This window comes from Scyliorhinus canicula, chromosome 1 (assembly GCF_902713615.1).
Source record: "Scyliorhinus canicula chromosome 1, sScyCan1.1, whole genome shotgun sequence".
NCBI lineage: Eukaryota > Metazoa > Chordata > Chondrichthyes > Carcharhiniformes > Scyliorhinidae > Scyliorhinus > Scyliorhinus canicula.
Window position 1 is genome coordinate 184,048,120 of NC_052146.1, and position 25,387 is coordinate 184,073,506.

The 25,387-nt window shown below is 43.7% G+C and overlaps 1 protein-coding gene across 9 annotated transcripts in view; it reads right to left on the reverse strand.

Moving 5' to 3' along the window:
• The window catches only part of LOC119970060 (mitogen-activated protein kinase kinase kinase kinase 3), a 354,117-nt gene that overhangs the window by 171,758 nt on the left and 156,972 nt on the right, over positions 1-25,387 (reverse strand). For all 9 annotated transcript variants that reach the window (XM_038804101.1, XM_038804091.1, XM_038804084.1 and 6 more), the window contains exons 7-9: positions 9,989-10,031; positions 7,982-8,054; positions 501-632 (exon numbers count right to left, since the gene is read on the reverse strand). In XM_038804101.1, the coding sequence (XP_038660029.1) occupies positions 501-632; positions 7,982-8,054; positions 9,989-10,031 (248 nt within the window). The remainder of the gene's footprint in view (positions 1-500; positions 633-7,981; positions 8,055-9,988; positions 10,032-25,387) is intronic.

Consider the following 25,387-nt stretch of genomic DNA (forward strand, 5'->3'; position numbering starts at 1 on the left):
CTGGACTAGTAATCCAGAGACCCAGGGTCGTGCTCTGGGCACCCGGGTTCGAATCCCACCATGGCAGATGGTGAAATTTGAATTCAACAAAAATCTGGAATTAAAAGTCCAGTGATGACCATGAAGCCATTGTCGAATGGTTCACTGATGTCCTTTAGGGAAGGAAATCTACCATCCTGGTCTGGCCTACATGTGGCTCCAGACCCACAGCAGTGTGATTGACTCTTAAATGCCCTCAGGGATGGGCAATAAATGCTGGTCCAGCCAGCGGCGCCCACAACCCGCAAATTAATTTTTTTTTTAAATGAAAGTTATATCTTTATTTCAGCAATATTTTCAGAGGTTTGCAACCTCACTTAAAGCATGTTCACCAACGTCCTTATTTAGCAGCATTTATGTTGTGAAACCAATAGTGTGCAACAAAATATTTAGCCTGTGTGAAGAGAGGGAAAAATTTCACAGCTGAACAGCATCAATACAGAATTTATCTTGGTTCCTACCTCATTGGATGCAAGTCAAACATTGGAGGCTGAAGTTCAGCTAGCTCAATACCAGTTATGCCGACTGCCCAGATGTCACACAATTGGTTGTATCCACCTTTCCTCTCCACAGCTGCAACCTCTGGGGCCATCCTAGACAACAAATGAAGTTCACAAATTAAACTTAACTTTTGCCTGCACACTTTCACACAAAATATAAATGAAAACAAAATATTTTCCCCAATACCTTCATTCTCATACTTAATTCAATATTTGGGAGTTTCCTTCCACCATAAATTCTATAGTGGTCTGCAGCTAATTCTACAAATAAAATAATCAAATTGGCAATTTTGTATTTCACAGAAGAATCAGCTTCATTAGTGTTGGTCAATAATATGGTGGTGTGTGAAGTAAATATGTGTCACTCATTCACCTCAATAAGCACTAATGGAGTCATCTTCTCAAAGTCCATGTGATCAATCCTCACCGGGAATGAGCATGAGACCTTAGACATGGAAGTGGAGCAAAGCAGAAGTTTCTGCACAGCCATGCTGACTCTTACAACGTACACAGCCTATGAAGTAGGATTCAGATGTTTGTGGATTTGCTGTATATGTGGCAGGAAGACCTACTGCAAATCTGGATGAAAGCCAATGGAAATAACTGTCATCTTCCTTAATGAACGTAAAAATATAACTGCATTTAGATCTGCATTTAATTCCTGCCTGATTACTGAAAAAGATAGAGAGTATTAACAATATTTTTTTAGCAGGAAAAATAAACCACCAGGCCTCATAGTTACACAAGTTAAGCAGATGACATTTAATAAAAAGAAACTTCAGAAGAATCTTTTTGGTGTGATGGGCATCCGTACTTGACTTAAATCCTGAAATGTGGCGCTTGTAGAATATTAAATAAGATTACTTGCCATGTGGAGAATTCAGCATTCTTCAAATGATAACATCCTTCAAACAACATAGGAACTTTTTTGTTGCTTCTGAGGAATTAAGGCCTCAATATGGCCTCATACCCAAAATTCAAAAGCCTACAATCGGAATAAGAAGCTCTCTGTGGTTGATGAGCTAAAACAGCCTCCTGCCCATAAAGGAAATGAGCCAACAAGGCCTGAAGGGTCAGTAGGGTGAAGGGTGGGTAGAGTGTGACATGCCATAATTTAATGAATAATGAAGATCACAAAAGATAGTCTATCATTCAGGTATCTTTCTAACTTTGTAGAAACTATACCAAAGTAGCACTTCAGAAAGGTGCACTGCTGCTCCTAACAAGATCTGCCAAAAAGCTTGCCCATGTTAGCCAAAAGTAACCAGCAAAATGAAGGGCACCACACATACAATGCTTAGTTAAATAGCAACAGTGGAGCATACTCTACTATCCACCTGGCTATGTCTCAAAAGCTATTCAACTAAATGCCAGGACCCCGCATAAAGTTCCAAGTGTGATGTACAAAAGAAGGGGGGAGAAGACCCTTGGGTGTATCTTAGGAATTGCTCTATCCTCATGACTGTCTCTGATGGTTCATGGGCGACTACAAATGGCAGCCATTTACACACATACGCTGGTCTTCAGATCTGGCTCAAATATAACGCATATATTCTAGAACATAAACAATCTTCGAATGCAAGGAGAATAGATCCAGCTGCACAAACTTTCTAACTGATAAAGGTTTTTGGAGGCACTTTACATAACAAAGAAGAAAAACACAAAAAAACCACCGAGGTAACAGCAAACAGTCAAAACATTCTTACACCTCCCCCAACAATCTCCCCCCACCCCGGACTCTGCCCGCTGTCACGCCAATGCCTCCCCCGCTTTTTAACTTTTAACCCAATCCAAACAGAAAAAAGAACCCCCCCCGTGCCAACAACTCAATACTCCTTAAAGAAGCAGAGGAACAGCTTCCACCTGAAGGTGAATCCCTCTTCTACACTCCTGATGGCAAACTTTGTTTTCTCTAAATGCAAGAACGCTGCCAAATCGTTCACCCATACCCCTGTGCTCGGTGGCTCAGTCTCGCCAGCACAACAAAATCCATCTCCGGGCTATCAGGGAGGCAAAGGTCAATACATTAGCCTCTCTCTCCACCTGGACCCTCCAACACCCCACCAGATATTGCCACCTCTGGATTCGGAACTCCCGTTAACCCCAAAATCTTCAACATTATATCTGCAAATCCCGTTCAAGACCCCCTCAACCTCAGACACGCCCAAAACATATGAACACGGTTCGACGGCCTCCTTGCACACCACTCACACCTATCCTCCACCCCTAATCCTGGACATCGTCATATTGGCCTTGCATTTAAACTGGATGAGACTTAGCCTTGCACACGTCGAGGACGCATTAACTCTCCGCAAAGCCTCGCTCCATACACCAACCCCCAGCGCCCCACCCAGTACCTCCTCCCACTTACGCTCAACTCCTCCAATGCGGCACTCTCTCTCTTCAACAGCTCCCCATACATAGCTGCGGCAGAAGAGGATTCTGAGAGAAGTCAACTCTAACCCAAAAAAAGGGACAGAGAGTTGCTAGATTTTTAAAAATAGTTTATAGGCTATAAGGTACTGGGAACCTGACTACAGCTGCAAGAAAGAAATCGAACCATGACATCACAGTCAGCAGGTAAGTGATTGGCTGGTGACTGGTAAGTAGTTTTTTATTTTTTATTTTCTATTTTCTTTTCTCTTATTCTCTCTTGGCATTGTTGTAACGTTAATTTAAGAGTTAAGTCATGGCAGGAGATCACAGACGCGTGTCATGCTCCTCCTGCGCGATGTGGGCATTCAGGGACTCTTCCAGTGTCCCCGACTCCTTCACGTGCAGGGGTGTCTCCAACTGCAGCTCCTGTCAGTACACTTGTCGGCTCTGGAGCTGCAGATGGATTCACTTTGGAGCATCCGTGATGCTGAAGAAATCGTGGACAGCACGTTCAGTAAGTTGGTCACATCGCAGATAAAAATTACTGAGGAAGATAAGGAATGGGTGACCACCAGACAGAGGAAGAGTAGGAAGGCAGTGCAGGGGTCCCCTGCGGTCATCTCCCTCCAAAACAGATTTACCATTTTGGATATTATTGGGGCAGATGGCTCACCAGGGAAAGGCAGCAGCAGCCAGATTTATAGCATCGTGGCTGGGTCTGCTGCGCAGGAGGGCAGGAAAAATAGTGGCAGAGCTATAGTGACAGGGGATTAAATTGTAAGGGAAATAGATAGGCATTTCTGCGGCCGCAAACGAGACTCCAGGATGGTGTGTTGCCTCCCTGGTGCAAGACTCAAGGATTTCTCAGAGCAGCTGCAGGGCATTCTGGAGGAGCACAGTAAACAGCCAGCTGTCGTGATGCATATAGGCACCAACAATATAGGCACAAAACGGGATGATGTCCAACAAGCTGAATTTAGGGAGTTAGTGTTAAACGGAAATGATGTAGTTGGGATTACGGAGACCCGACTCCAGGGTCTCCAAGGATGGGAACTCAACATCCAGGGGTATTCAATATTCAGGAAAGATAGAAGGAAAAGAAAGCAGGACCTCAAAGGTAGTAATCGCAGGGTTGCTACCAGTGCCATGTGCTAGTCAGAGTAGAATGGCAGGATAGCAAACATGAATATGTGGTTGAGGGATGGTGCAAGAGGGAGGGATTCAAATTCCTGGGACATTGGAACCGGTTCTGGGGAAGGTAGGACCAGTACAAACCGGACGGTCTGCACCTGTGCAGGACTGGAATCAATGTCCATGGGGGAGTGTTTGCTAATGCTGTTGGGGAGTGTTTAAACTAATATGTTCAGAGGGTGGGAACCGATGCAGGAAGTCGGAGGGAAGTAAGGTAGGGACAGAAACAAAAGGCAGTAAAGGGAAAAGTGGAAGGTAGAGAAACAGAGACAAAAATCAAAAAGGGCCACATTACATCATAATTCTAAAAGGGCAATAAATGTCAAAAGAAACAAGCCTGAAGGCCCTGAGGCTCAATGCGAGGAGCATTTTCAATAATGAAAAATGAAATGAAAATCGCTTATTGTCACAAGTAGGCTTCAAATGAAGTTACTGTGAAAAGCCTCTAGTCGCCACATTCCGGCGCCTGTTCGGGGAGGCTGATACAGGAATCGAACCGTGCTGCTGGCCTGCCCTTGTCTGCTTTCAAAGCCAGCGATTTAGCCCTGTGCTAAACAGCCCCTGCAAAGGTTGGTGAATTAACTGCTCTGACAATCATTAACGGAAATTATGTAGTTGGGATCACGGAGACCCGACTCTAGGGCGTCCAAGGATGGGAACTCAACATCCAGGAGTATTCAATATTCAGGAAAGATAGAAGGAAAGGAAAGAGAGGTGGGGTAGCGTTGCTGGTTAAAGAGGAGGTTAACGCAATAGTAAGGAAGGACATTAGCTTGGGCGATGTGCAATCAGTATGAGTGGAGCTGCGGAACACAAAAGGGCAAAAAATGTTAATGGGAGTTGTGTACACACCACCAAAGAGTAGTTGTGAGGTTGAGGATGGCAACAAACAGGAAATTAGAGATGCATGGAGTATGAGTAAGCGGTTATTATGGGTGACTTCAATTTGCGTATTGATTAGGCTAACCAAACTGGTAGCAATGCAATGGAGAAGGATTACCTGGAATGTATAAGGGATAATTTTCTCAACCAATATGTTGAGGAACCAATTAGAGAGCAGGTCATCCTAGACTGGGTATTGTGCAATGACAAAGGATTAATTCAAATGTTTTGGTGAGCGATCCTTTTTGAAGAGTGGCCATAATATGGTAGAATTCTTAATTAAAGTGGAGAACTACAGTTAAGTCTGAGACTAGGGTCCTGAACTTAAAGAAAGCTAACTTTGATGGTATGAGACATACATTGGCTAGGATAAGCTGGCAAAGGATACTTAAGGGGTTGACGGTGGATAGGCAATGGCAGACATTTAAAGAACACGTGGATGAACTTCAACAATTGTATATCCCTGTCTGGCTCAAGAGTACGACAGGGAAGGTGACTCAACCATGGCTAACAAGGGAAATCAGGGATAGTGTTAAAGCCAAAGAGGAGGCATATAAATTGGCCAGAAAAAGGAGCAAGTCTGAAGAACTAGGAGAAATTTGAAATTCAGCAGAGGAGAACAAAGGGTTTAATTGGTTGGGGAAAATTAAATACGAGAGAAAAAGAAAGCTTGCAGAAAACAAGAACTGACTGCAAAAGCTTCTGTAGATATGTGAAGGGAAAAAGACTGGTGAAGACAAACATAGATCCCTTACAGTTAGAATCAGGTGAATTCATAATGGGCAACAAAGAGATGGTAGACCAGCTGAACAAATACTTTGGATCTGTAATCAGCGAGGACAAATAACCTTCCGGAAATGTTAGGGGGCAGAGGATCTAGCATGAAGGAGAAACTGAAGAAAATCCTTATCAGTCAAGAAATTGTATTGGGGAAATTGATGGGATTAAAACCCAATAGGTCCCCAGGGCCTGATGCTCTGCATCCCAGAGTACTTGAGGAAGTGGCCCAAGAAATAGTGGATGCATTGGTGATCATTTTCCAGCATTCTATATACTATGGAAGTTCCAATGGATTGGAGGGTAGCTAATGTAACCCCACTTTTTAAAAAAGGAGGGAGAGAAAACGGGGAATTATAAACCGGTTAGCCTGACATCAGTGGTGGGGAAAATACTGGAGTCAATTATTGAGGATGAAATAACTCAGCATTTGGAAAGCGAGGACAGGATTGGTCAGAGTCAGCATGGATTCACTGAAGAGAAATCATGCTTGACAAATCTTCTGGACTTTTTTGAGGATGTGACCAGTAGAATGGACACGGGTGAACCAGTGGATGTTGTGTCTCCGGACTTTCAAAAAGCTTTTGACAAGGTCCCATACAAGAGATTAACGAGCAAAATTAAAGCTCACGGTATTGGGGATAAGGTATTAACATAGTTGGAGAACTGGTTGGCAGATAGGAAGGAGAGAGTGGGAATAAACGGGTCCTTTTCAGAGTGGCAGGCAGTGACGAGTGGGGTACCGCAGGGTTCAGTGTTGGAACCCCAGCTGTTCACAATATACATAAATGATTTGGATGAGGGTATTGCATGCAATATCTCCAAATTTGCAGATGACACTGAGCTGGGTGGCAGTGTGTATTGTGAGGAAGATGCAAAGAGGCTGCAGGGTGACTTGGATAGGCTACTTGAGTGGGAAAATCCAATATAATGTGTGTAAATGTGAGGTTATCGACTTTGGAAAAAACAGGATGGCAGATTATTATCTGAATGGTGGCAGTCTAGGAAAAGGGGAAGTGCAACGATACCTGGGTGTCATGGTGGAACGTCACCGAAGGTTGGCATGCAGACACAGCAGGCAGTGAGGAAAGCTAACGGCTTGCTGGCCTTCATAGCGAAAGGATTTGAATATAGGATTAGAAATGTTTTGCTGCAGTTATAGAGGCCTGGTGACGTCACACTTTGTGTGTTGTGTGCAGTTTTGGCCTCCTAGTTTGAGGAAGGACCTTCTTGCTATTGAGGGTGTCCAGTGAAGGTTCACCAGACTAATTCCCGGGATGGCAGGACTGACATATGAAGAAGGACTGAGCTTGTACTCACTGGAGTTTAGAAGAATGAGAGGGGATCTCATAGAAACATATAAAATCCTGATGGGACTGGACAGGCCAGATGCGGAAAGAATGTTCCCAATGTTGGGGGCGTCCAGAACTAGGGGTCACAGCCTAAGAATAAGGGGAAGCTAAGATGAGGAAGAACTTCTTCTCTCAGAGTTGCGAACTTGTGCAATTCTCTACCACAGATAGCAGTTGGGGCCAGTTTGTTGGATATTTTCAACAGGGAGCTGGACATGGTCCTTGCGGCTAACGGGACCAAGGGGTATGGAGAGAAAGCGGGAGTGGCACACTGAATTTGCATGATCAGCCACGCTAAATTGGCCAATAATTGGGGGAAAATAAGAATTGAGTACACTAAATTTATATTTTAAAATAGTGCATGTCTCGGCAGCACGGTGGCGCAGTGGGTATCACTGCTGCCTTACAACGCCGAGGTCTCTGGTTCGATCCCAGCTCTGGGTCACCGTCCATGTGGAATTTGCACATTCTCCCCATATTTGCGTGGACTTCGCCCCCACAACCCAAAGATTTGCAGGCTAGATGGATTGGCCATCCTAAATTGCACCTTAATTGGTAAAAATGAATTGGGTACTCTAAATCTATTTTTAAAAATAGTGCATGTCACAGATGTTCAACAAGGATGAGAAATTAAAATGGATTCATTGATTTTAGAAACTTTATTCACTATAACAAAGGCACATAGACTGAAAGGTACCCTGCAAGATATATTTGAGCCAATGTATTCAAAAGATGTTTGTTTCTGTATTTACAGTTCGGTACATTAAGAATACCATGTTTATTTTAACATTTATATTTGTGAAATTGATGGCATTTGATGCTAAAGACACAAAGAAAATTATAAGAAAAAATCGTAAACATTACCAATATGGAGTCCCAATAAATGACTTCCTTTTTGCTATAGTTGCAGTAATCTGTGCAGAAACTCCAAAATCAGCTGAAATGTGAATGGTAGATTATTAGTACATGAACAATATTTGGCAATTTTGATCAATGGTAGAGAGATAATTTTAGATTATAGCCCTTTCACTCTTCCCTGATTGGTCAGTGCTCTGGATCTGTATCATTAATACATGCTCAGCTTCATACTGTAACTAACGTGATATCAGATTACCATATGCTTTGGTTTTGTTTATAGCACTTTCACCTCGAGTCAGATGGTTTCAGATTCAAGTCTCCTTCCAGGACCCGAGTGCAAAAATCATGGCAGATACTCTAGTACATTTGTGAAGAAGTTTTGCACTGTTGGATGCACATCTTTCCGATGAGATGTTTGCCCTCTCTGGTGGATGTAAAAGATTCCATGGCACAATTCTGAGTCAGCACAGGGGAATAATCCTCTGTGTCCTGGCAAATATTTATCTATCCCTCAACCAACATCACAGGAAAAGATTATCTGGTCATTATTACCGTGCTGTTTTTAGGAGCTTCCTGCGCACACATTGGCTGCCGGGATTCCCATGTTACAACAATGCCTACACTTTAAACAGAGCTCATTGTAAAGCACTTTGAGCTGTTCAGTGGTCATGAAAGTTATTACATAAAGCAAACCTTTCTTTCTTTTAAAAAGCTAACATAAGACAATGCTGTACCATTTCCACCCATTGATGACTGAAGTGCCTTGGGTCGCTCAGAACTATATACATAGTTAGGGGCTGTTTAGCACAGGGCTAAATCGCTGGCTTTGAAAACAGACCAAGGCAGGCCAGCAGCACGGTTCAATTCCCGTAACAGCCTCCCCGAACAGGCGCCGGAATGTGGCCACTAGAGGCTTTTCACAGTAACTTCATTTGAAGCTTACTTGTGACAATAAGCAATTTTCATTTCATACTCACATGAATATGATTGATATTTGTTAGAATAATCCTCAGCCCTAAATATCAGGAGTATAATAAAGTTGGACACATCAAGCACCTTTATCTAAGGATTAATGATCAGCAGTCTGTTTTACTGAACATCTGCCATTAGAAGTTTCCACATTAACCTCAAAGAAAATCAACCTTTTGAAATTGAAAAAGCAGAGAAAGAACATTGCATATTTAAAAACAATGAACATCACTTCATGTACAAGAGAATTCAGTTAATTAACCATTTCATCTTTTGAGGAAGTCTCAGTCCAAATTCAGCACTCATTAGAAAAGCTTAATATATTTTGTTTATTACATGTTAGCTGATGTAGAATTTGTAGTAAAGAAACAAATCCCCCTTGCAGAACACATGCAGGTAGAAGATGACTGGGCCACCTTTTGGTAGTTTCCTTTCTGTAATTCTGGAGCTAATAGTTATTTTTCTTTCATAATCTGAACTAATACAGTCCTTTTTCAAAATTTGCCATGGTTTTTGTTCCAACACCCCTGTTTGTACTCTTCTACGCAGTAAGAAATGTTGGCTGAATTTCCTGGCACAGACACGGTGGACCAAATGGTCTCCTTCTGTGCCATCGATTTCATGAGTCTCTGATTGCTGTTTTCCATTTTCTATCGACACCCTCAACTTCAAATTCTGTCTGTCTTCAAATCCTGTGCCTGACAGAAATAACATGCCCAGATCTCAAAAACTATTTTAAGAGCCCAATTTAATATGTATTGAAGAATTCTAACTATCCATTGAGCAATGCTTATGATCAAGTATTCCAGGCTCATGTATTTGCTTTGTTTGGCCCCTTGTTCCACATTGTAACCAATCACTGTTTGTCGATGCACTATTTGTCAATGCACTCTGTCGATTATTCCTTTTTTGTCTACCATGTACGTACTGTGTACATTCCCTTGGCCACAGAAAAACACTTTTCACTGTGCGTCGGTACATGTGTCAATAAATCAAATCAAATCAAGTTACTAATTCTAAAGCAAAGAAAAAGATTATTCTTACCTAATTTCACATGGCCATTATCGGTCAGAAGAATATTTGCTCCCTTTAATGATAAAATAATCCATATTAAAATTCAATAGGTTTGAATAAGTTTCTTAAATTTTGAACCAATTTTATTTAGATTAGAGTAAAAATACATATTCCGAATAGACATTAAAACAGCAGGACCAAATTGTTGAGATTGACAATGTTTCTGCATGCATCAAAGGTTTTCTTCATGGCCACTACCTCCCTGGTCTGTTAGCCAATTGCTTCTCACAACATATGATAAGTCTTTTTCCCATAGCTTTTTTTTGGGAGGTTAGCTGTTACAGTGAGACTAGTAGTAGCACACTCAGTGGTGAAAGAAATTTCATATCATGGCCATTTTTAAACAATTCCTGCTCAGGAATATGAAACAATTTTAACCAGGGAACAAAAAAACTGCTCCAGGTGGAAATCTGAAATTTTGTCAGAAAACGCTGTGGCAGCAATTGATTAAAATTTGACAGGTGGACACAAGGATCTGGCACGGCTCTAGAGGGTTACTAGATAGTCAGGAAGGAACTCAAAAATGGACTTAGGAGAGCTAGAAGGGGGCATGAAAAAGCCCTGGTGGGAAGAATTAGGGAAAACCCCAAGGTTTTTCTTGATCAGAATGAGAGTAGGGCCAATCAGGGATAGTGGAGGGGACTTGTGGCTCGAGTCTGAGGAGACGGTGGCGGCCCTAAATGAATATTTTGCTTCAGTATTCACTGGAGAGAGGGACCTTGTTGCTCATGAGAACAGTGTGAAGCAGGTTAATAGATCCAAACAGGTTGATATTAAGGAGGATGTGCTAGAAAGTTTGAAAAGCATCAGAATAGATATGTCCCCTGGGCCTGACGGAATGTACCCAAGGTTATTACGGGAAGTGAGGGAGGAAATTGCTGCACCGTTGGCGATGATCTTTGCGCCCTCACTCTCCACTGGAGTAGTACCGGATGATTGGAGGGAGGAGAATATTGTTCCCCTATTCAAGGAAGGGAATATGAAATCCCTGGAAATTACAGACCCATCAGTCTTACGTCTGTGGTGAGCAAAATATTGGAAAGAATTCTGAGAGATAGGATTTATGATTATTTAGAAAAACATTGTTTGATTAGAGATAGTCAGCATGGCTTTGTGAGGGGCAGGTCATGCCTCCCAAGCCTCATTGAATTCTTTGAGGATGTGACAAGGCACATTGATGAAGGTCGGGCAGTGGATGTGGTGTATATGGATTTCAATAAGGCATTTGATAAGATACCCCATGGTAGGCTCATTCAGAAAGTTAGGGGGCTTGGGATACAGGGAAATTTGGCTGTCTGGATACAGAAATGGCTGGCCGAAAGAAGATAGCGAGGGGTAGTGGATGGAAAGTATTCTGCCTGGGGGTCAATGACCAGTGGTGTCCCACAAGGATCTGTTCTGGGACCTCTGCTCTTTGTGGCTTTTATAAATGACTTGGATGAGGAAGTGGAAGGGTGGGTTAGTAAGTTTGCCGATGACACAAAGGTTGGGAGAGTTGTAGATAGTGTTGAGGGCTGTTGTAGGTTACAACAGGACATTGACAGGATGGAAAGCTGGGCTGAGAAGTGGCAGATGGAGTTCAACCTAAATAAATATGAAGTGATTCATTTTGGAAGGTCGAATTTGAATGCTGAATACAGGGTTAAAGGCAAGATTCTTGGAAGTATGGAGGAACAGAGGAATATTGGGGTCCACGTACATAGATCCCTCAAAGTTGCCACCCAGGTTGATAGGGTTGTTAAGAAGGCGTATGGTGTGTAGGCTTTCATTAACAAAGGGATTGAATTTAAGAGCCTTGAGGTTTTGTTGCAGCTTAATAAAACCCTAGTTAGACCACACTTGGAACATTGGGTCCAGCTCTGGTCGCCTCATTATAGGAAGGATGTGGATGCTTTGGGGAGGGTGCAGAGGAGATTTACCATGATGCTGCCTGGACTGGAGGGCATGTCTTATGAAGAAAGATTGAGGGAGCTAGGGCTTTTCTCACTGGAGCGAAGAAGGAAGAGAGGTGACTTGATAGAGGTGTACAAGGTGATCAGAGGCATGGATAGAGTGGATAGCCAGAGACTTTTCCCCAGGGCGGAAATGGCTGTCCCGAGGGGACATAATTTTAACGTGATTTAAGGAAGGTATAAGGGAGATGTCAGAGGTAGGTTCTTTACACAGAGAGTGGTGGATGCGTGGAATGCACTGCCAGCAGGGGTGGTGGAGTCTGAGTCATTAGGGACATTTAAGCGACTCTTGGAGAGGCACATGGACAGCAGTAAATTGAAGGGGTGTAGGTTAGGTTGACCTTAGATTAGGGTAAATGGTCGGCACAACATCGTGGGCCGAAGGGCCTGTACTGTGCTGTACTGTTCTATGTTCTAAAGCAACATTGTGACTAGTTTTGGATGATGTTGAAGTCTGTAACTTCAATACCTTTTTCAGCTTGCTGACATGGCCCTTAACATTTATGACAACTTGCAGTGAGATTGTGGTCTACACAGAAAATAACATCTTCTCCTCACTGAAGACTTTGTGTGGCTAAACCTTATACCATGTTGGCAGTTTGACTCATCACCAAATCTCATCTCAGTCTAACTTCCTGATGCTCTGGCATGGCTTCTCCTTTGAGTATCACTCTTGTTCCTTTAATCTTCTTTAAAATCTTTGTGCTCTACCATTCACTCAATCCCACACCAGGTTCATCATGTAGTTAAACTCGCTTTTTACTCAACTTCTGCATGAGCAACTTCTCAACCTCTATGATTTCAACCTCCATCGCCATCCTCCCTTCACCTCTCCAACCATCACCATGGCCACCCCTCGACTCTTCAATTTCACATGGCCTCTCTATTTCCATCATTGAACAATAGACAAAGCCATCTCTAATAATTTTGCTGTTTCCTTCTCTGTCCACCCCCCAGAATAAAAACTCTCCCAAGTCACTTGCCATACCACTGAAATTCTTTAGCCTTCTATTCACCACAAATCTTCTCGAGCTCAATTACACATAGGCATCCACTTTTGATTACTTAGTCTCCAGCAAAATCCATTCTCTCTCCCGTCCTATTTATTCCCCTGGTTTAGCATTCATCTTTCCTCCATTAAGTACAAGGGGCACAAACTTGAATGCATATATCACATGACTAGTTTCATCGCCAGATATTGCTGGACCACAAAGAATTAGCAGGTCTTGCTCTTTGCTGCGCAAACTGCTCACTTCATCACTTGCAATGCTAACACCAAGCTCCATTTCTCCATGCCCGACAGTCTCCAAAAAAACACCCCTCCACATTGCTCCTTTTTCTCTCACCTTCAGTGTGGGAGAAAATAAAGGAGTTTTGATCCCAAGATTGAGACCACCTGTTCAAACTCCCTCTGTTGCATCGGCCTCTTCGCCTTTGCCTTCGATCTTAATTTTTCTCCAGCATTCCTCTCATCTCCCCAATGCCCTCCCATGCTCATGATATCCATCTTCTGCTCTCTTGACTTTCCCATTAAGCTGTTGACCAGTCAACCTTCGTTCCTGATCTCCATATTGTTAACAGTTCCCTCTCCTGGGACTTCCTTCTCTTCAAAGCCGCCGTCACCTTTCCTTCAAAGGAAACTCTTGACCTCTCTGCCCTCATTAAACACTGCACCTTCTGAAACCTTTATTTCCACTCCAAAGTTCTAAGAGTTGACGCCCCAAAGTACTGTTTTCCGCTGTTCAATGTTTGACCCCCATCCCTCCACATAACAAGTTGTTTCCCTGTCAAAGCTCATAATCAGCTCTGGGCCAGTATTTGTTGTGCATCTCTATTTGCCTTGAGATGGTGGTGGTGAGCTGCCTTCTTGAACAGCTGCAGTCCATGTGTTGTCGATACATGTGCTATTAGGGAGGGAGCTCCAGGATTTTGACCCTGAGACAGTGAAGGAATGTCGATATATTTCCAAGCCAGGATGGTGAGTGACTTGGAGGGGACTTCCAGGTGGTGGTGTTCCCATGTATCTGCTGCCCTTCGTCTTCTAACGGTTGTGGTTGTGGAAGGTGTTGCCTAAAGTGCCTTGATGAGTCCCTGCAGTGCATCTTGTAGATGGTATATATTGCTCATTGCTGCTACAGTCCTTTGATGGTGGGGGGAGTGAATGTTTGTGTATGGGGTACCAATCAACTGGGCTACTTTGCCTGGATGATGTAGAGTTTCTTGAGTGTTGTGTGTTTGACTCGCCCTCAACCAGGCATGTGGAGAGTATTCCATCACACTCCCGACTAGTGCCTTGTAGATGGTGGACAGGTTTTTGGGAGTCTGGAAGCATATTACTCGCTGCAGGATTCCTGGCCTCTGATCTGCTCTTATAGCCACAGTATTTATATGGCTAGCCCAGTTCAGATTCTGGTCAATGGTAACCCCTCGGATGTCGTTTTTATTTGTTTAAATTTAGAGTACCCAATTTGTTTTCCAATTTAGGGGTAATTTAGTGTGACCAATTCATCTACTCTGCACATCTTTTGGGTTGTGGGGGTGAGACCCATGCAGACACGGGGAGAATGTGCAAACTCCACATGGGCAGTGACCCAGGACCGGGATCAAACCCGGGTCCTCAGCGCCATGAGGCAGCAGTGCTAACCATTGCGCCACCGTGCTGCCCTTTACCCTCAGGATGTTGATAGTCGGGGATTCAGTGATGGTAATTCCATTGAATGTCATGGGGCGTTGATTTGATTCTCTCTTATTGGAAATGGTCACTGCCTGGCACTTTTGTGGCACACGTGTTACTTGCCACTCATCAGCACAAGGGTATTCAGTATTTCGGAAAGATAGATTGAAAGAAATAGGAGGTGGTTTGACTTTGCTGGTGAAAAAAGGGATCAATGTTGTAATGAGAAATGATATAACTACTGGAGATCAAGATGTGGAATCAGTCTGGGTAGAAATAAGAAATAGCCAAAGGAAGAGTCCCCAGGTAGGACTAATCTATAGATCCCCAACAGTAGCACCACAGTGGGGCAAGTGTAAACCAGGAAATACTGGGGGCTTGTAAGAAAGGTACAGCAATAATCATGGGTGATTTTAATATGCACATAGACTGGATTAATCAAATTGGCAAGGGGGGCCTGGGGGCAGAGTTAATTCAATGTATTAGAGATTGTTTCTTGGAACAATATATTATGGAACCAACCAGGGATTGTGTCATGAGGAGGATAACTTGATGACCTCACAGTTAAGAATCCTCTGGGGAATAGTGACCATATGGTAGAATTCAAAATTCAGTTGGGGGCGAGAAAGAGGAGTCCCACACTTGCATTCTAGAATTAAACAAAGGAAATTACATAGGCATAAGGACAAATTTGGCCTGCATACAGTGGACATGAAGGCTAAAAGGTAAGAGAGCAGAAGAGCGGTAACAGTTGTTTACGGAGATACTCAGTTCCTTGCAACTAAAATATATTCCAGAGAGGAAGAAAAATTGGAAGAGGGGTAAAAAGCAGCCATGACTAGGCAAGGAGGATGAGGACAATATAAAGACAAACTTAGGTATACCATGTTGCAACGGCCAGTGGCAGACTGGAATATTGAGAAACTTTCAAACATAAACAAAGGGTTCCTAAAAAAGAAGCTACAGTAAATTAAGAAAGCTAGTGCAAAATATCAAAAAGGATAGCAAAAGCTTGTGTAAGTATATAAAAGGAAGTGAGTTGCTAAAGTGAACGTTGGTCTCTTGGAAGATGAAACCGAAGAGTTAATAGTAGGGAACACAGAGATGCTAAATCAATATTTTGCCTCAGTTTTCATGGTGAATGACACTAGTACTGTCCCTATAGAAATGGGTAATTCAGAGGTAAGAGAACGGGTGGATCTTAGAACAATCAGCATTAATAGGGAAACAGTACTCAACAAAATATTGGGATTGAAGGCAGATAGGTCCACAGGGCTTGATGACCTACATCCTAGGGTGTTAATGAAGTGGCAGTGGAGATAGTGGATCCATTCGTTATAATATTCCAAAAGTTGCTGGGCATGGGAACGGTTTCAGTGGATTGGAAAAATGCTAATGTTACGCCCTTATTCAAAAAGGGAGGGAGGCAGAATGTAGGAAATTACAAACCAGTTGGTTTAATATCTGTAGTTAGGAAATTGCTAAGAGTCCATTTTTAAGGAAGAAATACCAGGACATTTGGAAAGTCAGGATGCAATCCAGAGTCAGGATTGTTTTATGACGGGTAAATCACGTTTGACTATTTTGCTAGAGCTATTCGAAGATATAACAAGCAAAGTGGATAATGGAGATCCTGTAAATGTAGTATATATGGACTTCTGGAAGGCCTTTAATAGGGTGCCACACAGAAGATTACAACACAAGGTTAGACCACATGGGTTAGTGATAATTTATTAGCTTGGATAGAAGATTGGCTGATGGACAGAAGACAGTTTTGGGATAAATGGGTCTTTTTTCTGGATGACAAGATGTAATTAGTGGCTGCCGTAGTGTTCAGTCCTGGGGCCCCAACTATTTACAATCTATATTAATGACTTGGATACAAGGATAGACTGTTGTATAGCCAAATTTGCAGGTGATACTAAATAGGTGAGACAGTGAACTGCAATGAGGAATTAAGAACCGTACAAATGGATATAGATAGATTAGGTGGGTGGGCCAAAACGTGGCAGATGGAGTTTAACGTGGATACGTGTGAGGTCATCCATTTTGGACAGAAAAATGGAAAGGCAACTTATTATCTAAATGAGGAGAGACTTCAGGATGCTCCGATGCAGAGGGATCTGGATGTCCTTGTGCAGAGTTGCAGAAAACTAGCATGTAGCTACAGCAGGTAATAAAGAAAGCGAATGGAATGTTAGCATTTAGAGCTAAAAGAATAGAGTGTAAAGGTAAGGAACTGTTGTTGCAATTGTACACGGCATTGGTGAGACTGCACCTGGAGTATTGAGCATGGTTTTGGTCTCTTTATTTGAGGAAAGATATGGTGGCATTGGGGGCAGTTCAGAGGACGCTCGCTGGATTGATTCCAGAGATTAGAGGTTTGTATTATGAAGAGAGGTTGGGCAGTTTAGGCCTATACTCTCTAGAGTTTATACGAATGAGGAGAGATCAAATTGAGGTATACAAGATGATAAATGGTATGGATAAAGTAGACATGGAGTGGAACCTTCCTCTTGAGGAGCATTCTAGAACGAGAGGTCATAGTCTCAGGATAAGGGGTAGCAAATTTAAAACAGAGATGAGGAGAAACCACTTCTCCCAAAAGGTCGCGAATCTGTGGAAGTCGTGAACCCAGAGTGCTGGGACACTGAGGAAATTTAAGGAGCAGTGAGACAGATTTTTAATGAAAATGAAAATCGCTTATTGTCACAAGTAGGCTTCAATTAAGTTACTGTGAAAAGCCCCTCGTCGCCACATTCCGGCACCTGTTCGGGGAGGCTGGTACGGGAATTGCTAATGGGTTGAAGAGTTACGGAGAACGGGCAATAGTTGAGGAAACAATGAGATCAGCCATGAACGTATTGAACGGTGGAGCAGGTTTGAGAGGCAAAATTGCCTACTTTTGCTCCTAGTTCTTGTGTTCTGAGAAAGAACTATTCTGTCTAACTCCATCTTCCAGCTCTTGATCGGTAGCCCTGTGGGTAACAGCACCCCAGGCATAAATCTTGTGTTCTTGCTTAATATGGGGATTTTTTGGTTAATAAGAGGATCAACGGTTATTCGGGGGGTGGGGAGGCAGGAGAGTGGGGATGAGAAACACATATGGGCACCACAATAGCACAGTGGGTAGCAATGTTTCATCACAGTGCCAGGGTCCCAGGTTCGATTCTCGGCTTGGGTCACTGTCTGTGCGGATTTCCTCCGGGTGCTTCGGTTTCCTCCCACAAGTCCCGAAAGACATGCTGTTAGATCAGGGGTGGGCAAACTACGGCCCGCGGGCCGCATGCGGCCCGCCAAAGGTATTTCTGCGGCCCACCAAATGGGGGGGGGGGGGGGCTTTTGGGTTACTTACTGGTATAGGGTGGATATGTTGACTTGAGTAGGGTGATCATTGCTCGGCACAACGTCAAGGGCCGAAGGGCCTGTTCTGTGCTGTACTGTTCTATGTTCTATATGAGGCGCCCAGGATCATAACCGGGTGAAGTAATTATTTTACTTAATGTACTATGCGGCCCTTTGTGAATTGTGAATTTATGAATGTGGCCCTTGCACGGAAAAGTTTGCCCACCCCTGTGTTAGATGATTTGGACATTCAGAATTCTCCCTCCATGTACCCGAACAGGCGCCTGTATGTGGCGACTGAGGGCTTTTCACAATAACATCATTGCAATGTTAATGCAAGCTTACTTTGACAATAAAAATTATTATTATCAGCCATGATCGAATAGGGAAGGAGACGGGATGAGCCAAATGGCCGAATACATTATGGACTTATGGCCTGGGTATTGTCGAGGTCTAGCTGCTTTTGTATGTTGACTGCTTTAGCGTCTGAGGAGTGACAAATGGTGCTGAACATTGTGCAATGGTCTGCGAACATTTCCACATCTCACCTTATGATGGCAGGAAGGTCACTGATGAAGCAGATGAAGGTGCTTGGTCCTAGGACACTACTCTGCTCTTGCCTATCAGAGAGCCTCCAGCAATGGCTTCTATTCCACTGCGGACAGCACGGTGGCACAGTGGTTAGCCCTCCTGCCTCACAGCACCAGGTGCATGGGTTCAATTCCAACCTTGGGCGACAGTCTGTGTGGAGCTTGCACATTCTCCCCATGACTGCATTGGTTTCCGGTGCTCCAGTTTCCTCCCACAGTCCAAAGATGTGGATTGGCCACACTAAATTGCCCATCGTGTCGAAAAGGTTTTTTTTTTAAATTCCAATTAAGGGGTAATTTAGCGTGGCCAATCCACCTACCCTGCACATCTTTTGGGTTGTGGGGGTGAGACCTACACAGATACAGGGAGCATGTGCAAACTCCACACGGTCAGTGACCCAGGGCCGGGATCGATCCCGGGTCCATGGTGACATGAGGCAGCAGCACGAACCACTGCACCATCATGATGTTGCCAGTGTCCAAATGCTAGGTGCGGTTATGGGGCCTAGGTAAGGTGCCCTTCTGAACAGCCGTGCAGACTCGATGGGCCAAATGGCCTCCTTGTGCACTGTAGGGATTTTATGATTCTATTCCCATATCTACAACATTACCTCTGGAATCCCCAAAACATCAATTTTTTGCCAGCGCCTACTTATAATATAAATACTGTCCCTCAGGAGCATTATCCAACACATATCACTATCTACTCGTATGCTGATGAAAGCCAACATCAGCACTCCCTCCACTGCCTCTACATCGTTAGACAATTTGTTTTGATAGTTCCAGATGAGCATGTTTTCTCCAATTAAATTGAAGACTAAAGCAACTATTTCTGCCCCATGTCACGTTTCCTTGTTCTCAATTCCATCCACCTCGCTGGCCACCATTTCAAGTCAAACTAAATTGTAAGTCATTTGAAATCCCGGCATGAGCTATCGTAGTATTAAATGTATGTCTATATATATGTTTCTGGAACCCACCTCTTCATTCACCTGAGGAAGGAGCTGTGCTCCGAAAGCTAGTGATTCGAAACAAACCTGTTGTGACTCTAACCTGGTGTTGTAAGACTTCTTACTACTCTCTTCTAAAGGAACAAATGGTTTAATGGGAACTCTAGATAAATTTCCGTATGAAAATTGTGTCTGATGTTCAAAGTTAGATCTTGGACACATTTTCTCTTCAAGGGCAGCATTAATAAGAACCGACACCCAAATCATGGCAGAGCCCTTCAATTACTAGAAGTTCCATAAAACCAACTTTCGCCCTTGTGTGCTCATCAAGTTGTTCCTTAGTTGCATACGCATTTCATCCTGACTACTTCTTGTGTTTGAGTTCTACATTCTTAACACACTTTGGATAATCTCCTGAATTTATTGGATTTAATATGACATATTTATGACCCTCTAGTTTTGGTGTCCCCACAAGTGGAAACATCTTTCCTACATCTACACAGCAAATCCCTTCATTATTTTAAATGCCTGAATTTGGTCATCCCACAGCAGCCTCCTCTTTCTTTGAGAATAAAAGCACCCCACAGCCTGTTCTGTCTCATTCCCAATCATTGTCTTCTCAGTTCTGCTATTATCAAACTGAATTTATTTTCTTTAAACAGTTCATCCAGTGCCTCTGTGACCTTTTCACGATTGTAACCATGACTGCATAGTACCCCAAGTGTGGGATAAATGTGAACAGTTCAATGCAAGTTTAATGCAATTTCCCTGCTCTTCCACTCTTATTGCTGCAGAAATTAAGCTTCAAACAAGTGCTAGGTTTGCTTTCCTTTAATGGCTTTATTCAATTCTAGAATTTGTGTATCCGTGCTCCCAGATCCCTTTGGTCCACTTCCCTGTTTAGATTACTAACCAAGTAGTTTGTGGGGCCTCATTCTTCCCATCAAATTGTAAAACCTCACACTTTATGCTGAAATTCATCTGGCAATTACATGCCCATTGTGAAAGTTTATTAATGCCTTTGTGTACTTTGGTGGTGTCTTCCTCAGTCACAGCTGCAAACCCCAATTTGGTGTTGTCTGCAAATATTAAGTCCAATTGTGAATACAGATTATGAATGGTGGGCCTAATACTGAACTTTGTCAAACACCACTTCATATCTTCTGCCTATTTGAACAACTACCCTGAACTCCTCCTGGAGCCAGCTTGATAATTGTTCAGGTGGCCAAAACATTCCCTATTTTTGGTTCATGCAAGTTGCGACTCTGGTGTGAAACTGCTAAATCAATTTACCCAATACCACTGGACAACCTTTTGGGCTCTATCCTGCTGAATGATTTGTTTCCTACTTCAGACATTTGGTAAGCCCTCAGTTGAAATTGAAACCGCATGTGAAGCATTGACAAAGAATGACAGACAATTGAATGTCCGAATATAAAAATACCCTCTTGCATTTTGATCAAACCTTCAGGTCCAATATTGGTGATCTTAATTTGACATGGCGGAGGGTTTGGTGGAGAAAGAAGATAGTTAGGGGACAACTTTATGCTATATGATCTCTCAGAATTAGGAGAAACATTCTGACACTGAAGACATTATAATTTGATGTTAATCTCAACATTTTTTGCTTAATTATCTGGGTTTCAGCTACATATAAATTACTGAAACGAAGAAAGGCAGTTAGCCCCGTTTTCCAAAGTGATCAATAGATAGGAGGGAAGGGTGAAAAGCAGCATTGATAGCATTCCAGAGGACCGGTCTATTGTTCAAGGGACATGGGTTCAAATCATGCCGCTGCAGCTGGTGGAATTTAAGGCACTGGAGTGCGTCCTCGATAGAGTGAGAGAGTTTGGTGAGTTGTGCGAGAAGAAGTAGTTTTCACTCTACTGCAGGGGAAGAAGCAAGCTAATTGGTGAGAATCCGGCAAGTGTTTACGGTCTATTCTTATTTGAAGGTTTAAAATAGTACAGGAATTTGTGGTAAGATTAATAAAAACACATAAAAGAAAATAAATAATTGAACAAAATAATTAAAGCAGGTAAAGATGGCAGGATAGGTGATGTGTCATGGCTGCAGTATGTGGGGCTGCACCCACATCTGCAGTTAGGGTATGTGGCTCAAGGAGCTTCAGCTCAGAGTAACTGAACTGGAGGTTGAGCTGCAGACACTGCAACAATCAGAGAGGGGGAGTTACCTAGACACTTTGTACTCGGTGGCAGTCACACTTAGGATAGAATCTTCAGATTTGGACGGGGTTTCGGGACGGGAAGGGTGCAACTGCAGCTGGAGCAGTAAGGGGACCCAGAGAGCAGGGTGTCAGCCTCTACAATTGTCCAACAGGTTTGAGGTTCTTTCAACTTATTTGGGGGCTACAGGGTGGATGAGCTGACTGGCCATGGTACTGCAGTACAAGGAGCCATTTAAGCGGAGGGAGCAAAAACGAATGCAGTGGTAGTAGGGGGTATTGACACTGTTCTCTGCATCAAAGAGCAAGATTCTGAACAGCTATTTTGCCTGTTGATGCCAGAATTTAGGACATTTGCTCTGGGCTGGAGAGAAAACTACAATAGGAGGGGGATGATCCAGTTGCCATGTTCCACGCAGGAGGTTCTGCATAGATAGTATGAGGAGCTAGACACCAAATTAAGCATAACCTCAAACAGTCTTCCTCGATTATAACATGAGCCAAGTGCAGACTGGCATAAGGCAAATAAGATTAGAGAAATTAATGTATGGCTCAAAGACTGGTGTGGAAGATGTGGGTTCCGGTCATGGGGCTCTGGGGGCTATATCATCGTGACATTCTATAGCTGAACCTTGCTGCTGTTCTAGCGAGTCACATAACTGGGGAAGTAGAGAGGATTTAAAACTAAATAGTGGGGAAAAGGGATCAAATTTTGGAAGATGTGGTAAACCAAACAAGACAAGGGAGATATGTACTAATATGGGAAACAGTAAACAGACTGTACAGGAAGTGACAGGGTGTACAAACTGAGAGTAAATCAGTAGGTAAGGCTAGATGCTACAAAAATAATGAAAGGACAAAACTAAAGGCTCTGTAACTAAATATACATAACATTCAAAACAGATGAACTGACAGTGCAAATAGAAATAAGTACAATATGATATGAAAGACGTGGCTGCAGAATGACATAGATTGGGACCTGAATATTGAAGGGTACTGAAATGGGCAGCACGGTAGCATTGTAGATAGCATAATTGCTTCACAGCTCCAGGGTCCCAGGTTCGATTCCGGCTTGGGTCACTGTCTGTGCGGAGTCTGCACATCCTCCCCGTGTGTGCGTGAGTTTCCTCCGGGTGCTCCGGTTTCCTCCCACAGTCCAAAGATGTGCAGGTTAGGTGGATTGGCCATGATAAATTGCCCTTAGTGTCCAAAATTGCCGTCAGTGTTGGGTGGGGTTACTGGGTTATGGGGATAGGGTGGAGGTGTTGACCTTGGGTAGGGTGCTCTTTCCAAGAGCCGGTGCAGATTCGATGGGCCGAATGGCCTCCTTCTGCACTGTAAATTCTATGATCTATATTGAGGAAGTACAGGAATTTAGGAAAAGGTGGAGGGGTGGCTCTGCTGATTAATGATGGTGTTATCACATGGGGGGCACGGTAGCATAGCGGTAAGCACTGTTGCTTCACAGCTCCAGGGTCCGAGGTTCGATTCCCGGCTTGGGTCACTGTCTGTGAGAAGTTTGCACTTTCTCCTCGTGTCTGCGTGGGGTTCCTCCGGTGCTCTGGTTTCCTCCCACTGTCCAAAAATGTGCAGGTTAGGTGGATTGGCCATGATAAATTGCCCTTAGTGTCCAAAAAGGTTGGGTTGGGTTGGGTGGGGTGGGGTTACTGGGATAGGGTGCGGGTGTGGACTTAGGTAGAGTGCTCATTCCAAGGGCCGGTGCTGAATTGATGGGCCGAATAGCCTCCTTCTGCACTGTAAATTCTATGATCTATGATTAGGGAGGGCAACCTAAGTTTAGAAAATCACGATGTAAAAGTGGTTTGGGTTGAAATGAGAAAATATATATCAGCAAGAAGTCACTTGTGGGAGTGGTGTACGGGTCCCATAACTGGAAATGCACGGTGTGACAGAGGAGAAAGAAAAAGAGCTCTTCATGGGGGATTTAAATCTACAGATAGACTGGAAAAATCAGATAGGTGAAGGTAGCCTAGATTGGACGCCCTCCCAGTGTGTGCGTGGGTTTCCTCCGGGTGCTCCGGTTTCCTCCCACAGTCCAAAGATGTGCGGGTTAGGTGGATTGGCCATGCTAAATTGCCCGTAGTGTAAGGTTAATGGGGGGATTGTTGGGTTACGGGTATAGGGTGGATACGTGGGTTTGAGTGGGGTGATCATTGCTCGGCACAACATCGAGGGCCGAAGGGCCTGTTCTGTGCTGTACTGTTCTATGTTCTATGAGGAGCTCACAGAATGTTTTCAGGATTTTTATCAGAACAACAGCCAACCTGTGAGCAGGCTATACGCGACTGGTATTAGAACAAAGAAAGAACAAAGAAATATACAGCACAGGAAGAGGCCCTTCGGCCCTCAAAACCTGTGCCGATCATGCTGTCCCTCGAAACTAAAATCTTCTACACTTCCGGGGTCGGTATCCTTCTATTCCCATCCTATTCGTGTATTTGTCAAGATGCACCTTAAACGTCACTATCGCCCTGCTTCCACCACCTCCTCCGGCAGCGAGTTCCAGGCACCCACTACCCTCTGTGTAAAAACTTGCCTCGTACATCTCCTCTAAACCTTGTCCCTCGCTCTTTAAACCTATGCCCCCTAGTAATTGACCCCTCTACCCTGGGAAAAAGTCTCTGACTATCCACCCTATCTACGCCCCATATCATTTTGTAGACCTCTCTCAGGTCGCCCCTCAACCTCCGTCGTTCCAGTGAGAACAAACCGAGTTTATTCAACCTCTCCTCATAGCTAATGCCCTCCATACCAGGCAACATCCTGGTAAATCTCTTCTGCACCCTCTCTAAAACCTTCACATCCTTCTGGTAGTGGGGTGACCAGAATTGAACACTATACTCCAAGTGTGGCCTGACTAAGGTTCTGTACAGCTGCAACATGACTTGCCAATTTTTAGCTCAATGCCCCGGCCAATGAAGGCAAGCATGCCATATGTCTTCTTGACTACCTTCTCCACCTGTGTAGCCCCTTTCAGTGAACTGTAGACCTGTACACCTCGATCTCTCTGACTGTCAATACTCTTGAAGGTTCTACCATTCACTGTATATTCCTGACCTGCATTAGACCTTCCAAAATGCATTACCTCACATTTGTCCGGATTAAACTCCATCTGCCATCTCTCCGCCCAAGTCGCCAAACTATCTAAATCCTGCTGTATTCTCTTAAACTCCTCATCGCTATCTGCAATTCCACCAACCTTTGTGTCGTCCGCAAACGTAATCAGACCAGTTATATTTTCCTCCAAATCATTTATATATACTACCAACAGCAAAGGTCCCAGCACTGATCCCTGCGGAACACCATTAGTCACAGCCCTCCAATTAGAAAAGCACCCTTTCATTGCTACTCTCTACCTTCTATGACCTAGCCAGTTCTGTATCCATCTTGCCAGCTCACCTCTGATCCCGTGTGACTTCACCTTTTGTTCCAGTCTGCCATGAGGGACCTTGTCAAAGGCCTTACTGAAGTCTATATAGACAACATCCACTGCCCTACCTGTATCAATCATCTTTGTGACCTCCTCGAAAAACTTTATCAAGTTAGTGAGACTCGACCTCCCCTTCACAAAACCGTGCTGCCTCTCGCTAATACGTCCATTTGCTTCCAAATGGGAGTAGATCCTGTCTCGAAGAATTCTCTCCAGCAATTT